Source organism: Numida meleagris, chromosome 5 (assembly GCF_002078875.1).
Source record: "Numida meleagris isolate 19003 breed g44 Domestic line chromosome 5, NumMel1.0, whole genome shotgun sequence".
Lineage (NCBI taxonomy): Eukaryota > Metazoa > Chordata > Aves > Galliformes > Numididae > Numida > Numida meleagris.
The window spans coordinates 36025142-36042688 of NC_034413.1; the positions used below are offsets into that span (position 1 = coordinate 36025142).

The following is a 17547-nucleotide window of genomic DNA, read 5'->3' on the forward strand; positions in this document are numbered from 1 at the left end:
ACAACTGGTTCACTCAGGGGCCAAATCCTGCTCCCATGTGCAGGGTTTCCTGTTTATAATCTCCCTCAGCAAACTCATTGTCCTGCAAAGATCACTGTGGAGAGTGGAAGAGGTTCAAAGTACCAACTGCTGCCTTCCTTTCTTCAACTGGTCTCAAGCACCTTGTCTGCATGACTGACAAAGATTATCAGCCACTTCCATTAGCAGAGAAACCAGAAGAGTTTTCTGCTTGTTTAACTAGGAAAAGCAACTGAGATCATTACAAGAATGTATAAGATAAGCCAAGATAAATTCTTCACAACAAGGTGCCCCTTGTTCAAATCGAACTTGGCAGCAAATCAAGGCCTAGGCTTGCCTAAATAAGAAACTCTTCTCTGCTTTAATTATTGCTAGACTATGCTGACACTGAATGCAGACACAGTAGAACCAATTTCAAAAAGTATTTTTCTAAATGTGATAGCTCTGGATGCTGATTTAAATCAAAGCTCTTTAGATTAGGATTAAACTCTTTGATATATGCTTCCACTAGTACCAGTATGTGTACCATATAAATCCCAGCCAGCACCAGTTGAACCACATGGGTTTTGCAATAGAAGAGTGATTGTTTGTAGCTGAGCCCATTGATCCTGGCTCCCTCAGACATCTATCTGTGTAATTTGTATGGCTGGGTGCCTTCCACCATGACTAAGTGGGTACATAGTCTAAAAGGGAACTAATTTTAGTACTTAAGCTTTGTGGTTTACTCTAGAAGAAAACAATCATTTCATTTTCACTACAAAGCCCTTTAACCACAAGATTCCTGAAGAACTAGAGGACTTTGTTAAAAAAAACCCTGCAATCTAAGAAACGTTTTCTGGAGATTCCTTCCCCCATCCCATTAGCCTTTTGCATTAGAGGAGTGACAGTACCTGCTCTGGAGTTTTTTGAGAAAAAATAGCCATTGATCCTCCTGCTTCTTTTGCTGGATAATCAGGAAATCTGCCTATGATATGCCTGCATGAGAAACAAAAGAGGGAAAATGAATTAAAATCCATATTTCTTCATCTGGAATTGCCTCCTGGAATAGTGGCATTGTGTCCCATCATGTGGCCCATCAAGCACTGAAACTTCTTACGGAATTTGTTAGGACTCACTTCATAGCCAAGAGATGCAGTTTAAAGTGTTTACACTTCTGTGCTGTGTTTTCAACATTCAGCTTTATAAAAAGGATCATTTTGTTTAAATAGCTTTTTGATCTGCAAGTTCCAGATCGTATTTCTACATGATGATCTCCACCCCCAAAAGTACCCAATGGACATGCACTGTTGGGTAGTGAAGGGGAAAATGAGAGGCTTTGTGGTTGGGTTTGGTGGATGGTAAAGAGAGCACTGGTGTGCCCAGATCTTTTGGAAGGATTAAAATAAATAATTACAGACCAAGGCTGTTCACATTGATAAGAATCTGTTACTTATGAATAGCTTTTTGGATTACATCACTAAGATTTTTTGTTTGGTAATATCAGGACAATTTTCTGTTCCAAAGAAAATTCTGTCACTTCAGAAAACTACCTGTGCTGCTTTCAAATCAAATAGTAATGTTTCCTCTAAATGAAATGAAATTTCCCTTGAGAATAGAGTAATTCAGAAAGGTTGACATGATTCATAAAAACTGCTTTCATTCTTTTAAAACAACTGGTACCTTAAGGGACTTTCCTGGCCTACTGTTGAGCAGTAGACTCAATTTTGAATTAAGACCAATGTGTATGGTTTGGATCTCTAGCTAGTATTAATGTAATGCCAATTAGAGAAGAATAAACATACATTCATTTGTGATTGTGAGCTCTGACTTGCATGTTCTACAATTATTAGTTCTATAGGCAAACAGATTTAAAACTTTGTTCATTGTATTCCCAGAAACCACTCTGCATCAATGAAAGGGTGCCCTTGTTAGTGTGGGTCTTTTTTTTTTTTAATAATGGGCTTTTGGCCTCAAAAAAACTGCATCAAGTTTACTGAAAGGTGGATTGTGCTTTTTTTTTTTTTTTAAAGCAGCCAGAAAATTGCTCAATTTTATATTAAATGCAATGTTCTTTTAAAAGTTGCTACAAATCTGGCTCACAGCAACAAGAAATCTCAAAATCTGATATTAAGACTGTTGCTACTTTACTAGTACCAGCTGGGAGGAAGGAAAGGCAATACGCACTGCGGGTGAAGAATCATTTTGGAGTCTACCACCCACCGGATGTAGTATCAGTGCCAGATTTCGGTATTTATTAGTGCTACATTTGGTATTTGTACTAGCTCTTCATTTTTAAAATATTTACAACCCTTGCAGACAGAAATATTTACCTTTTGGATATGTACGATGAGTGTATATCTGAGTCCTGATGGAATTCTGTCAAGTTCTCCAATTTGGGAGTAGGATCCGGTTTGTTTATAACCTGTACTTTTGTGCAGTCTTTCTGCTCACAGTTAGTGTAGCTCTTTGGGATGACATGACTCATCTTTTTGCAGCAGCTACTTTGCAAGAGCTTACATTGCAAAATAAGCTGATGTTAATAGAAGCTAATGACAATCTTTTGAAGCAATAGGAAAAAAAGCATCAGCCACTTACTATCCAGTCAGCTGTTTGGGAGCTGGGTCTTCAGTTGAGGATAATGCAGACCGCAAGTTCCCATGATCATCAGTGACCTGAGAGCAGGCAGCTACTGTACATTTCAGTCATGCTAATTCTTTAGGGACATCTGTTTGTTCTTTCTGAACTTCATCTTTTCATACGTACTGTTGGCTCACATATCAACTGCTGGCCAACAGACATGGAGCATTATTCTCATCTCACTTCCCTGTCTGACCTCCTGTGTGTTTTACTCTTTCTTCTCTAGGTTTAAACGCCTACAACTTCAATCTTGTAATGCCTGGAAAGTGTGCAAATGCATGACCCTTACAACCAAATTCCTTTCCTTATGAAACCCTCTGAGTTCAGAGGTTAAGCCAGGGATTCATTTGGCCTGTAAATCTGTACAGAAAAAATCAATGACTGATTTTCCTCGTCAGAAGTCCTTTCAAAATGTAATAAATCACAATTTTCTTCCCCATTTTCTTTTTGGCAGCAAACTACTGAAAATGCCACCACAATAGTTTGTCTCATGCATTTCTTGTAAGGTGCTATTTTGGATTCAGCTGGACCTGAAGCTGTATTTTGTGTAAGCTTGTTTTATGGTTGCTGATAATGACAAAACATCAGGACAAAATAAGCGACCAGTAGGCACTTTGCAAACAGCAAGGACATTCCTATATTCCTGCTCCATTAGATGCGGTACATGTTGCCCAAGAAGATTCCACCAGGCATGTTCCACATCAAAGAGGGAACTCTCCTTAAACCGGGAGGATCTTCCGAACATGTGGACTGATTTTTGAGGTTGCTTTACAGTGACAATTGTTGTCAGCAGTTTACAGGCATTTGGCCCGGTTCCGTGACGATTGGGACGGGGGACCAACGGGTCCACAGCCCGGGAAAAGAGAAAAAGGGTAAGGAGATGGCCCTGAGAGCAAAGAACAGCAGCAACAATCTGAGGAGAAACAAACTAATTTACTAAATAAGATATCAGATGCAAAACAACACACTATAATACAATATAATTACAATTTAAGCTGATAAATCCAATACAGAGAATGTCCCAAAATCAAGGTAGGCCTTACTCTACTACCGACGATAAGATGGCTGGAGAGCGAGGAGCTGCCAGGACGAGAGACGGGCGGAAAAAGGGACGAGGTCTCGTGATCTGCAAGTTTTTATCTTTTCCCTCTGGCCAGAAATGGTAGCAGAGGAGCAAAATCCCCTGGGGAATGTAGTAGTCCTTCTCTTCTGAGAACCAGGTACATACAGTACATGATGTTATGGTGTGGAATACCAATAAGCGAAAATCACAAAACCATGACAATTGTTCAAATACTTTTAAACTGCTCTCCCTTTTAGAAATATCCTACAACCAATGAAGTTTTCATGATCAGAGCCAGTTCTCAGGCAGTAACACTGAAAGAAAACAAAACCAGATGATGTAGGAACTTCTCCAAACTCAAGCCTAGAATGCTGTTCTGTTTTATGGAGCCAGGATGGTGTGGTGTAGGAGGATGTCTTGACAGCTGAAACCCTTCCTGATTCCAACTATGAGGCACCAGTGGAACAACCATACACAAAACCCAAACTTGCAGAAGGTGGAACTGCCTGTGTTCCCATAGTCAGCAGCAAGCCTGAAAATCAAACTGGGGGCTGGGGGAGCATCATATGTGTACCTGCATCGTCTGGGTTTTGCTATTTAGATTGCTCTCTTTGTTGAGTGAAAAAAGAAAACCACTTCGGCTGCTTTTCCTCCAATCTGCTCAGCAATGATTTTTGGTATTCAAAGTAGCTTGAGGATTCCTTTGCATGTCAGTCACTATACCTAGCTGACAGAGTACACACAAAGTCAATAGACCCTGATGCTTTCTCTGCATATACTGTAAAGAGAATAATATACAAAAACTAAACTGTCGATCAAAGAAGTCTGAAAGTTTGGTTGCATGCTGACAGGCAGTGGAGAATATAGAAAGTTTAAGCTCTTGGTAAGAAGAGTATTGGAGCATGTAACATATGAGAGAGAGGGCTTTTGTCAGAAACACCTGGTTCCAAGGTAAGTCAAAACTCAGTGAATGTGTTATTTATTATTGTCTCAAGACTTTCAGGAAAATAATCTAATTGTGCTTTTCCATTGTCGCATAAAAATGTGCAAATGCCAGAACTGGAAGATGCAACTCTTATTTTCAACACATTTGCTTCACTGGGAATGCTGACAATGTGTTTAGGACAAGAAGCAAAAGTAGGAACAAATTCTCCTGTAACCATCAAACTTCATACAGAGGATACAGTTCTAAAATAACAAATTAAATATGTGCAGAATCTGCTGAGTCAGTCAGAAGTGGCTGCACAGGAGCAAACAAGGCGAGTATAAAGGGTAGGGCTGGGAAGGAAATTCCAGTCTGGGAGACAAATTTGTACAGTAGCAGTAGTGCAGGGAGGCCTGCAGGCAAGGAGTTGAGGATGGCTCCTGTGGGTGACTTGCTCCCTGCTGTTCATTCACAGGACACTGAGCAGAAACTTGTTTTGGAACCTTGCCTTTGCTGCTGCAAATCAGACCAATAAGTGCCAAACAAAGTTAATGGTAGGCAAAATATCTTTCTTTGGGTCAGAGCCACCAGCTTACCAGAACTACTTCATGTGTCTGCTGCAGAGAGCATTGCTGGAAAACTGTGGAGAAGGGACATTTTGAAACTGTGGAATGTGAGAAATCCATTACTTCTCAGGAAAGCAGTGAAATCCTTTCAAAGGGAGCATAGTATGGGTTTGGTAAGCAGCTTTACAGAAAAGCCATCTAATTGGAGTGAATGGGAGCCTTAAATCTAAATCAAAACAACTCAACTGGAAGAATAAGGGGATGAACAAAGATGGAGGAGTGAAAAGAAACACTCTTCTATGCCCAGCTAAGTAAGAAAGGGTCTAATGAGATTCTTGCGTTTCTACTCTAGCTACATCCTGCTCTCCTCTCTGGTTCAGTTACTGCTCTCCCCATTTCCAAAGTTATTCCTCTTATGATAACTTAGATCTGTCAACTGTAATTGAAAAAGAATGATCTTTTATGGTCTGCAATGTAAACTCATTTTGTCTCTGATCATAGCAGAGAGTTCTGGCACTTCTGGGCTCAATCTTGTTTTAGCGCACAGCCCAGGTTTTAATGAGGTTTGAATGGTTCTTTAACATCCCCAAACCACCACCAGATTTGGTATGAGTCAGTGTGATTAGCAGTCCCCTGCTGAAATCTCTGCTAGGCACTGAATGCCATGGTACCCCAATTCCAACCTGTAAAATAAATTCCTTGTCTGGACAATGGCCATGCGTTGTGCTCATCACATCTGGTGCTTTTTTCTGCTTCTCATTTCAGGAACATCACTGTTTTTCCTTGCATCTTTTTTCTCTATTCCACATTGCTCAGGAGTGGTTATAGTTAAGGCTAAATATGGCTGTTGATTTAAGAGAACATACTGTTGATTTAAACATTTTGTCTGGTAATAGACTCAACAAGTTACTACCTACTCTATTCTCTGGCGTGATTTTACATGTGTTATTCTTTCTTTTTGGCCACCACTTCTCTAGCTAATTGCATGAAAGGCCCTGTCACGAAAATAAAAAATGGTTCTTTGGAAAAAAGAAGAGCATTTAACTCTTTTCAGGTTAAGAAAGGATGTGGGCTGTGTACAGAAGAGAAGGTGTGAATGATGGCAGAGGGACACCAGAGTGTTCTGCACAGTAAAGGAACAAAAACAAAGGGTGAGCCCTGTAAAGAAATAAACCCCTCTTTATTTTCTAATTCTTGTCTGTTCCTGTAATCCAACTCGATATGGGTTCTCTTAAACTACTTAAATGGAAATGCTGATTTATTTTAGGTATCTTTGCTGCACTATTTTCTTTCCTTTTGTGTGTTTGCTTTTGTTAGTTCTTCAAGAAAAAATAACCTACATAAATATAGAATTACTTATATAGCAAGATTAATTTCCACAGGCTCCTCGTCATCTTTAGTGGGTTTGGACAGACATATTACAACTGATGTTTTATCTATGGTCCTGATCCTCCGAGCATTTGCTTGAGGATTATGTAGAGAAGTAATTCAGTGGGGTGACCTGCAGGGAGAAGTGTTTGGAGGATTGGAACCTTTATTGTTCTGGCTAACTATTTGGCTTTAAGTTTAAGATCAAGTGTTGTGAGGCCAACAATTTGCGAGAAGAAACATTCCCATGGAGGACTAAGTGTGGGAAAGGTGATATCCTTTATTACAGTAACTATCATAATGAGAAACAATAGATAGTCTTTTGGGTACCCAGTGACTTTCTTAGATCTGAAATGGCAGAACTGAGCTTCAAAGGCGAGTAAGAGTTGGGAACAGTTGTTGGGGGATACGGCTCTAAATGTGGAATGTGGTAATTCTTTGTGATAGTTTTATTACACATAGTTTTTATTGGCCAGGAAAGGTAGACCTTTGGCTGACCCAGTACAGCTGTTCTCAAGCTTCTTGAGTTCCCAAAAAACAGTTCTTACAGTGAAATAAATAGGCTCTTCTGCTTTGTCATGAAGTTATTTTACCTTTTCTAGAATCCCCCTGGTCTTTTAAGGATAGCAATAGGTAATTAGTGTACTGGGAAAAAAGGGGAATTTCTGTTCCCATTCAGATGGGCCTCATCATAAGTTTTCTGCACTATGACTTCTGTCTATCCTGCCTCCTGCCGTAAAAGGAATTTTTGACCTATTGGTAACTTCAGAGTTCTGACCAAAATATTCCTGGTTCAGGTTTTCTCTTTGAAATTTATCAGAAACATGGGAAGGTAGCTCTGCAAGTACCACTGGGGTTTTTGAATGAGAATAAAAGGCAACATGGCTGTGAATATTACTAAGGGGAAACAAAAAGTTTTGTTTAACACTTTCAATATTTCAGCTTAAATTTTAAAAAAAATCAGATTAAAAAAATTGGCAATATCAACACTTAACAGAATGTCTTGGTGCTGATTTTGCATGTCTTTTCCTGCACCCCCAGAAAAGACTGCCAATAATTTTCTTGGAGCTCAAATCTGAATTTATTCAGGACTGGGAGTCAGTCACACCCTGACCTAAGTAAATGAACTTGTTTGCAAGAGTTAATAATAACATCCAATCCATACTGAATGCTTAGAAAAGCCTAGAGAAGTTGAATATTAAATTTACCCACCATGGCACAGAAATGGAAATAAAATTAAAGTGACTGGAAAGTAGATTCTTATGATTTTATATCGTTTCTCCGACTTGACTCCTGCAAGGCAAAACAGTCTTGGGCAGGGTTGCTATGAGCCTGTGTGAGGCTCCCTGCAGTGAAAGCATCTCCAGATGGACCCAAGGAAATTTGGACCCATCACTGCCCTTGAAGGGAATGGGTTCTGACTGAAGAGCATGGCATGTCATGGTTCTCACAGGGTAGTCTAGCCCTCAGTATTTCCACTGCAATTGGCCCTACCAGGTGTGTCAGTAGCTGCCTCTTTAGTTAGGAATTCATCAAGCTGATTATACACAACTGGGGTAAAATCTTGATGATCAGAAACAGGCCCTAGAGAACCAGAAGTCCTCTGGTTTTACTTCTCTGGAAAACTACAGAAGAAAGTATTATGGAATCTGTATTACTGATGGGATACTAAGAACAGACCAGCCTGGTCTAAAAGCAAAATACAAACTTGATCAATCTGACTTAACCTGATTAATAACTCTAGAAACAGAGTATGGTGCATCACATCTGTTGGAACAACCTGCAGGTACAGACATCCAACGTTGTACCCATGTTTTGTGTCCTATGTTTACACTTTTTTTGGTTCCTCTCATTCTATTCTGGGCATTTTAATGACCCAGTATTTACTGGAGCCGGGAAGTAGCCTATCTTCCTCAGTGGTCTGTCTCGTGAGGTGAAGGGTTCCACAGATAGATGTACCTAGGCTTATTTCCAGTGTCATCTTCCTGATGACAGCCTACAGCCTTTTGAAGAACATGATTCTGTCAGCTATGCTGTAATGAGACTGCATTGTGCAACCCGTACAAGGAAAAGAGAAAGGCCCCTCAGGGCCTAGCACCACGTTTGGGGAACTTGGCTGCTGGAGTAATGAGTACACTGGAGCTCAAAAGTCTCATTAAACTCTCATCTGTTTTGATTTTTTGTACATCTTCCCATCCTTTTCAGAGTGAGGTCAAAAATACAGAAGCTGACTCAAAGAAATGCTGGGTCAAATTCCCTGTGCATTTACTGAATTCCTTACCTTTGGTCAGCTTATCCTGCCTTCAGAGAATGTCAAATCCTGACTCAAATTGGCAGTATTTCCTGTGCTTAGTATCAAACTTAAGAGACTGAAACAATTATGGCCAGTTTTAAGCAAGATTATTTTAACTCAGACTAGAAGCTTTGCAAGAACAGCTTTCCTGCGGAGTCAGCCAGAGGGAGTCCACACTACTTTATTAACACAGTATGGAATCTGCAAAGAGGAAAATAAAGCGTGCAATTTTGTAGCAAGGCCAGCCAAAAGAAATAACCTGCCCTCCAACATCACCAAGTCACTAGGGAAGTGGAGTGAAATGGAGTGCACTAAACATTCTGTCTTATCAGATTTGTTGGTGAAATATCTGAGCAATCACTTTTGCTTCTAGAAGCCAAGGTGCCAGGGAAGGAAAATGTACCTTTTTTGGAGAAGAATTAAGGTGCAAACTGGGTAGCTTTGAGTTGTTTTGTCATGGCCCATCACTAACCTGCACTTTAACCTGAAGCTATTGCTTAGCTGAGGGCTGAGCTTCTGGAAAGGTGTTGTTCATACACGAGTGTTGAGTTGGCTCTCTCTGGACTTTGCAATGCTTTTGCATGTGCTGTATTTCTTCTGCCACCACTTGATTGTGAAAGGTACTTGAAGTATTTCAAGGGCGTTAGAGGTGTTAGCTGATTAAAAACTCTCTGAGATAATTGTATTCTCCATGAACGTATTATTCATATGCTGGATGGATAGTTGTATGCGTGCATAATAAATTCAACACACCTGGGGCACATCAAACTCCCTGCACGCACTGTGTAGCACATCTGTCCTGGGAAACTGAGGATCAATAGCTTGATAACAAACAGACAATATTTGTGCTTCCATCTACCCTGATTTAAACACTTGAAGAAATACAGCACAGCATACAAGAGTAATAGGTATCCTTGTGTGTCAGTGGATCGCCGTGCCTCTGACCGGCTGTGTAGCCACGACTTGTCTTTAAGCATTTGTAAAGGGCAATGTGCAATCAGCATCTGTCAGGCATCATGTTACTACTTGGGAAAATGGCTTGCTGCTTCACTTCAGACCAAGAGCGTAGTGTTGTGCGAATGGGGCTACTTGTAACTAATTGTCAACAGTTTATGGGCGTTAGGCCCGATTCCGTGACAAAGGGGACGGGAGACCCACAGGCCCACGCCCCGGGAAAAGGGAAAAGGGGAAAGGGTAAGGAGATGGCCCTGAGAGCAAAAAAATAGCAGCAACAATCTGAGGAGAAACAAACTAATTTACTAAATAAAATATCGGAATGCAAAACAACACACTATAATACAATATAATTACAATTTAAGCTGATAAATCCAATACAGAGAGAGAGAATGTCCCAAAATCAAGGTAGGCCTTACTCTACTACCGACGATAAGACGGCTGGAGAGCGAGGAGCTGCCAAGACGAGAGACGGGCGGAAAAAAGGGACGAGGTCTCGTGATCTGCAAGTTTTTATACTGCGAGCTTTTATCTTTTCCCTCCGGCTGGAAATGGTAACAGAGGAGCAAAGTACCGTGGGGACTGTAGTAGTCCTTCTCTTCTGAGAACCAGGTATATCCACTACATCGTACAAAACCATGACACTAATACAGTGCTTTCTTTAAAAGTGCTTCTGATGTGGAAGCACTTCAGTGGGGAGTGAGAAGCTAAAAATGTGACATGGTATATTCTGAAGTTAGGAAAGCAACCAAATATGATGGCGTCTATTTTACTTCCGTTAATGCTGTTGTCCACTTCAAGAGATCCAGCTCTCTGGTTTCCGTGAGTGCATAAATGATTTTTGTCATGGATATGAAAGCAGTCCCAGTACACGATTTTCAATGTTCAACCCAATTGCCTTGTGCAGCCTTATTTGAATAAGGTATACAGGGAGTATAAAAATGGGAGAAACCTGAAACAAGTCTTGATAACATCACAGAGAATTCCTATACAAAGTTACAGATGTTTCAGCACTCCTCCTGCTCCATAATGCTCCTGGTAACACTAATAACCAAATAGCTTAATAGTACCAAAAATCATTTAGAACCTCTGCTTTGGCAATTCAAAAGCAGGTGAAAAAAAGACAAGGAGAAACATAGGATCATAGAATGGTGTGGGAGGGAAAGGACTTCAAAGATCATCTACTTCCAACCCTCCTGCTTCGGGCAGGGTTGCCAACCACCAGATCAAGCACTAAAGATGCTTGCTATGAGCAGATGAGCTCAATTACAAGCTACTCTCAGGCTGGTAGTAACAGCATCCATTTGTCAACACTGTGAACTGAACAACTTTGTCATCTTTGCTGCCAAGGAACATATTGCAATGCCTTGAGATGCCAAGTTCATTAACCCAGAGCTTTAAGTTTTGTGAAAGTTTTTCTACCTGTTTGGTGCACCTCTCTGGTGCATATTCTATCATCTCCTGAAATTGGCACCCAAACATTATTAACTCCCTTTTCCCCAAATGGTGTATCAAGTATGTCGATGTTGGAAGTGCAATTTGAGAAGAAAGGCTGAGACTTAAAGGGCAAATTGCTTACTCACTTTTTAACCCTAGAGGGCTTTTTTTTCTTTCTTTATCTCTCTCTTTTTTTTTTTTTAATACTGGAAATCAAACTGCATTGCTTTATGGGCCTATAGACTGGATCAGTTCTTTGGAATGACCTTGTTATAGGAAAGCAGAGCTCCCCGGGGGGAGGAATGTAAAGATTAGGTTAGAACAGGAAAGAAATATAGGCAGTATGTGGGAGAGGCTACAGTCAGCTTCTCCCACCTTGGCTCCCATGAGTTCCCAGGCCTCCCACAACTGCAGACCTTGTAATCCATAAAGAATAAAGCCTATGTTATATAGGATTTCCCAGCAGAGGATGAAGGTGAAATGATACGTTGGGCACAGTGCTGCCCTGTCTGCGGCAGCTCTCAGGGCTGAGCCAATGATGGGAAGCACATGGACTCAATGTGAAAGATGGCAGAGCTCCGGCTCTGGAATTTGCTCCCTTGGAGCAATTGTGTTTTGACTTGGAATACTTTGAGGACTCCTGCAGCTACACAGACTGCAGGCTTTAACTTACAGCCACACTTTAAACCAATATCTTCAAAATTACTTGCTGGATTACATGCTTTCCAGAAAAATCTGCAGGAAAGACCCAGCCTCCCCGTGTGATGGGCAGTACAAAACAAGAAAGTAAATTTCCTTTCCAAGCCACCTAAGGATTAGTGCATCCAGTAAGGCACTCTAAGAGGAGAGTGGGGAGTATGTGAGCAGTTAGGAATGATGCAGTTTCCTGGTATTATATAAATATCTCAGTAAGTACTGAACTCTTTTGTGTAATACTGAGCACATCTTTTATGCAAGTATTGGGCTCTTTTATGGTTCTACACTTTTTGCTCAAGTGAAGCCATGCTGTATTTGGTAAGGTATCATACTAAATGGGACTGTGTTGAAATAATTAATTTGTGCAAGCCTGACAAGAGTGAGCAAGCCCCTTGTAGGCACCACAAAATCTCCCTCACTCAGCCTGGGATAGTAACTCTTAATATTGCAGTTGCATAAGTCCTAAGGATGCCTGACACAGCAGACAAAACATAATTTGCGATGCTAATAGCTGGGCGTGCTTAGAGAAAATTACTATAAATAATTAGATTTTCTGTTGTAACTGTACCGGGCTGAAACGCAGCATGACTTTAAAGCCCTGGGCTCTGACCTGAATAATAAAAACAACCTGCTTGGTGCAGTCTGACCGATCACCCCTACATTGAAATGCTCAGTAAAACTGAAACATATTGATTCTGGAAGGAATGGATGAGACTCAGGTTTCAGGCAAGTTCTCATCCCACCCACAGAAATACTATCTCAAAACCTTCTCAGTGTTGAGGTTCAAGAGGAATATAGGTTTAGATGAACCAACTTTTGTGCTGACTTTGCACAGGGAAGAGTCTACCTACATGCTTGCCATGCTTGCACAAGCTGTGGGCTTACTACATGCTCATATAGCAAATGTGCAGCTTGGTGCTCTGAAGGGAAATAGCCAGAGGTGCTCAGAGGAATAGAGTCATAGAATCATTAAGGTTGGAAAAGACCTGTGAGCTGAGCACAGAGGGAAGGAGCATCACCTGCCCTGGGCATACCTACCAACCCTGGGATTGCAGTCAGTGCAGCTGTCACCCGGAGCCTCTGCTGGCTCTTTCACTACCGGGACCTGGAGGTAGATGGATGCAATCACCTGCTGCTTGCATCTCTGTCCCTCCTTCCTCTGTCCACACCTCCCTCTGCTTAACCCTACCGGAACTTGGCTTATGCCCCAAATGGCAGGGCATAAACTCATTTTAACTAAATGCATCTGGGTATTTTACTAACTGCCTAAGAACCTGCTTTCACTGAAGTTGTGCTCTCCGCTCTAGTGGTTCCTCGTGGAAGCCGAGTTTGAGTCTAATTGAGTCTACTTTGATATTTGGCTTGAGAAAGAGATGAGCCAAGGTACAGGTGAAGAAGAAATTAGAGCGGAATGGAAGTGGACTCAGCAATGCAGTAGATATTACACTGATTTCCAGTGGAAGCCTGGATTTTCTGTGCTGGATGATGCAAATCCCCTGTGTGCAGAATTCATTTAAAATTCAGCACTTAAGTAACTTGTCAGCAGCTTGTTAAATAAACATGCTGGCATATTGAAACCGCATTGGCCACATTCAGCCTTATGTTCCATCAGACATTCTGCCGCTATAGTCCCCAGTATGTAAACTCCAAAAAACCCACTCTCAGTGAAAAGGGCGAAACAACCGCCTTTCTGAACTAAATATATCCCTCTTCTCCTGTGAGAAAGAATAACAGGCTGTCATTCACAGCTCCATTCCCAACCATAACTTGCATGCCTTCATCCTCTCCATACTCAAAATCAGACTTCCTGGCTGGAGACAATCCACTCTTTTTTCATGTACCTACCTGATCTCGCTTGCTGACATACAGATTTGGAGACTGTTTTTTTGTCTCTGCATTGGACGTGCTTCGTATTTTCCATCAGTCTTTGGTTCTAGCTATGCCCGTTTTTCAGATTGGTACCTTATGTTTTTTTTTCCCCCAGTTATATGCCTCTTTCATCCCTCCTTTTCTGATTCTGCTTCTCTAGCTCCTTGTGACTCTTTCTGCTCCCTTTTTCCTCTGCTTCTTGTTACAGTCCATGCCATGTTTCTTTTTTCCCCACTTGCCTCCTTTCTTCTTTGCATTCTACAGAGCTAAGGCTGAAAATGTCTTTTCTACCTCCTTTGCTTGCTTTTCCAAAGAGATCTTTCTGTGGAGCAAGTTTGGGAACCACTGCTCTGTGCTTCCTGTTCATTATTCTCCTGACTTCTAAGCTCTTCCTTAGTCTTTATTTTCCCAGAATATCTTCTAAACACCTCTCCTCTGCCAGACACTGACTCCCTCGTACCTGTCTGCCCTTCCATCAGGCACCAGTGGGACTCCTGATTCTTTTTTCTCCACCTGTTTCTTGTTCCTGTATCCCAGCACATCTTCACTCTGCTGCTGGAAAGGGGGAGTGGGAAAATTGGTTCCTTCACCTGCACTGCATTAACTTGCTGGAGAAGATACCTCTCTCCACTATGGAGTGAAGTGAAAAATTTGCTGAGCCGGGTCCCTTCCTCTTCCTGCTGGGATTCATTCCCTTCCTCCTTTCTCATGGATAAGGACTGTGCTGGTCAAACCAAGAACAGGTCAGGCAGCAGAGCAGACCCCTCTGGGGCACGCACAGTAGGTATCAAGTTGGGTTGTTGAATTGGAAACCAGCTCTGAGGTGGAAATCTGGCCCCAGCTATCAATGCCAAACACCCCATTTGTTTGTTCCTGCCTTCAGAAATCCCGTCTGCTGTGTGGGGACTCTGCTTGAGAAAGGAATAAAGAAATGGCAGTGTGGGAGAACTGCGACCTAATATACACAGAAAAAGGCAAATTTCCCAGAAAAAGCCTAATCCAACCTTTAAAACATGGAGAGCAGCATTATAATAAACTGCTGGCAAGTGTGAGCCCTGAATCTTACTGAAGTTTGTGTCTGCACGAGTATCTATGACAACAAATAAATCTACTGTTTGGGAAGTGTCCTTGAGAATATTGGTGGGGGGGCTGTGCATTATGTTGGTATCACTTAGCATTTCCAAGCTGTTAATTCCTAAGTATTACTGTAGATGGGTATGACTATATTAGGAAAATGAACTCATTAGTTACAAGATTTTTCTTCTTGCTTGCAAATGGGGCCAGCTCAGAGTAATGCTATTTACTTTAGCTGATTCCAGACTTTTTAGACATATAAAGGAATGAATATTTTTAGGAGCTTTAATACTAAGCAGGAGGTTTAAACTCAGTGTCAGTGGACTTTGTGAGTCCCTTTCAGCTGTTTAAGGAAGGTAGGAAAGTGAATCTAACCTTAATTTGCTGTAATGGTCAGTTTTCACTCTGCAATGCTGCAAATCCAAAAGCAGAAAGCAAATGAAGCTAGGAATTCAGCCTACAGAATTGTGTTTGGATGGGTATGTCTGAAAGAACTGGGCTGGAAGCAACAGCAGGACAGGGCAAAGAGCAGCTTGCCCTTGTACTAAGACTGTGCTTTTGGTCCCTTAATTTATCCTTGATGAGCAGCAGCTGTAACTCCAAATACATGCACTGAGGCTTACTGATTTGGTCATACTCACTGCAGCCATTTTACTCCTGTGTCACACTGTGTTGTTAGGAATGAGAGCAAGAATACAGGACACACTCTGTACAAGCAGAACGGTACCCCTGGCTGAAACCGGGCCTGTAATTTGGAGGCTGTGGTCTTCTACAAAATATGTGGAAGAATTAGGGTTAAAAAATGTGATTCTGAAAGCCCAATCATAGGGAACACTGGAGAGAAGAATGTGCTCTAAAACTTGCTTCCTCTCTCATCTGTTGGTGTCTTATCTGGGTCTCCTGGTGGGTGTTTATTGTGGCACTGTCAGGCTTGGAGCACTTTGAGATTGAGTACCTGCTGCCCTTGTCTTCCCTGGTGTCATTGCCCAATACTATCCATTACAAAGATCTGTTTCTCAGGGATTTCTCAATCTTTTAACCATTTGGCCTGAAAGTTTAGATGCTGAACGTTCAATTTGCAATGAACAGGTCTGAAAATACCGATCCAACTGATTCAGGTTTTTCCAATAAGGAGACAAGTTGAAGACATCATTTTGCCTGTGCAAAACAAACGTCCAACTGGACCTATCCTTTTGATCCCAAGACACAGGACAAGGAGCTGCAACATGGTAGTGATGGGTCACTACCATGGGTCCTTTGGAACACGGTGGTGATGGGTCCACAGTTGGACTAGATGATCTTGCTGGTCTTTTCTAACTTTTATGATTCTATGGTTCTATATATCTGTGCTATTCCTGTAAAAATCCTACCTCTACAGGCTGAGCCAGTAGGCTCTGGACAATTTTGCCTGTAGTCTACAGTTGCTCAAGTGTTTAGAGCTTTACAATTGAAAAGGCAGAAACTGGGGTTGTGAAATGGAGTGGGGAAAAGGTTAAGTCTGTTTGAATAAAGTGTTTTAGAAGCAAGCAAGTTGAGAAGAAAAGTGGAGGAGAGACTAGTCTGAAGAAGAACCACGCTCATTACTGGCTTTGTAATGTGTGACTGTTAAATCTGAATGAGCGTTTAATGACGCTAATGAGTAATTTATATGCAAGCATAGCAAGAGGTGTGCAGTGCAAATCATGCCCAGTGAAAAGATGAATACGTGTCTGCAGATGCTAGAAGCCTGGGATGCTCCTTGCAAGATGCTGAGCCCTCCATGGCACAGAAAAAGTTTCCCCTGATCTGGTGGTGAACTGCTTGGAGAGCAAGTCCTTATGGTGCAAGGGTGTGCACCTCTGCCTGGCACACCCTCCAAGCAGCTCTGATTCTGACAAATTGCTCATAAAGTACATGGACCCCTCTCTAGAAGCTAATGGGTAGCTTAGAATAATGACTAAGCTGTGTTAAATACTATCAGGATCTGACCCCATTTTGGTAACAAGAAGTCAGTCAGCAAACTCTCAGTCCAAGGAGAGGTCATCCAGGGAAGGCTGCTAACAATGTAGTGATTTAAGATATCTGAATGCCTATCTGGAAGGGAATAGCAGAGTTTGGAAAGCTGGTGCAGATATGTTTATGTGCAGCATTGGCTCATTTGGTGAGTAAATCATAGGCCACAAGGATGATTTGTTATACTAAGACTGGGAAACTTGACTTGTACCTGAGATGTTTTAAGAATCTTATTTTTGTTCCTCGATCAATTCAAACTTTTGATAGTTCACTGAATGAAATGAGAAATTATGGAACAGCAGCGGAGTCCTTTGCATATGTTTTTAATCACTGTGTAGAGCTGGTAATCATTATAAATTTAAGTGCAGATTCAAGGAGCCTTACAAGAAAGGGAAGGCAACACATTTCAGTTTGTGATGATTTAGAAAGCAGAGCTGGTGATACTATCAAGGCCTCTCTGGAGGCCTGACACCAGGGTTCAACTGGTCTTACTGTTTCAGATACCCGCCACCAAGATTTATCTGTGTTTCACCAAGTATGAGAAATATATGAACACAGAGGCTTCCGGCTGCTCCCCCCAGAAGCCATCAAGCCGCCTCCATTAATGTCAGTGCACTCGTAAATTGTTTGCATGCACCAAAGTAGGCAACTTCTGCCACTGCACAGAAGCTCCCAG

General features: G+C 41.6%; 1 protein-coding gene across 2 annotated transcripts in view; it reads right to left on the reverse strand.

Annotated features, from left to right (window-relative positions):
• Window positions 1-17547, reverse strand: part of IQCA1 (IQ motif containing with AAA domain 1) — a 95075-nt gene that overhangs the window by 45712 nt on the left and 31816 nt on the right. For both annotated transcript variants that reach the window (XM_021398795.1, XM_021398794.1), the window contains exon 7: window positions 909-993. In XM_021398795.1, coding sequence (XP_021254470.1) covers window positions 909-993 — 85 coding nt within the window. The remainder of the gene's footprint in view (window positions 1-908; window positions 994-17547) is intronic.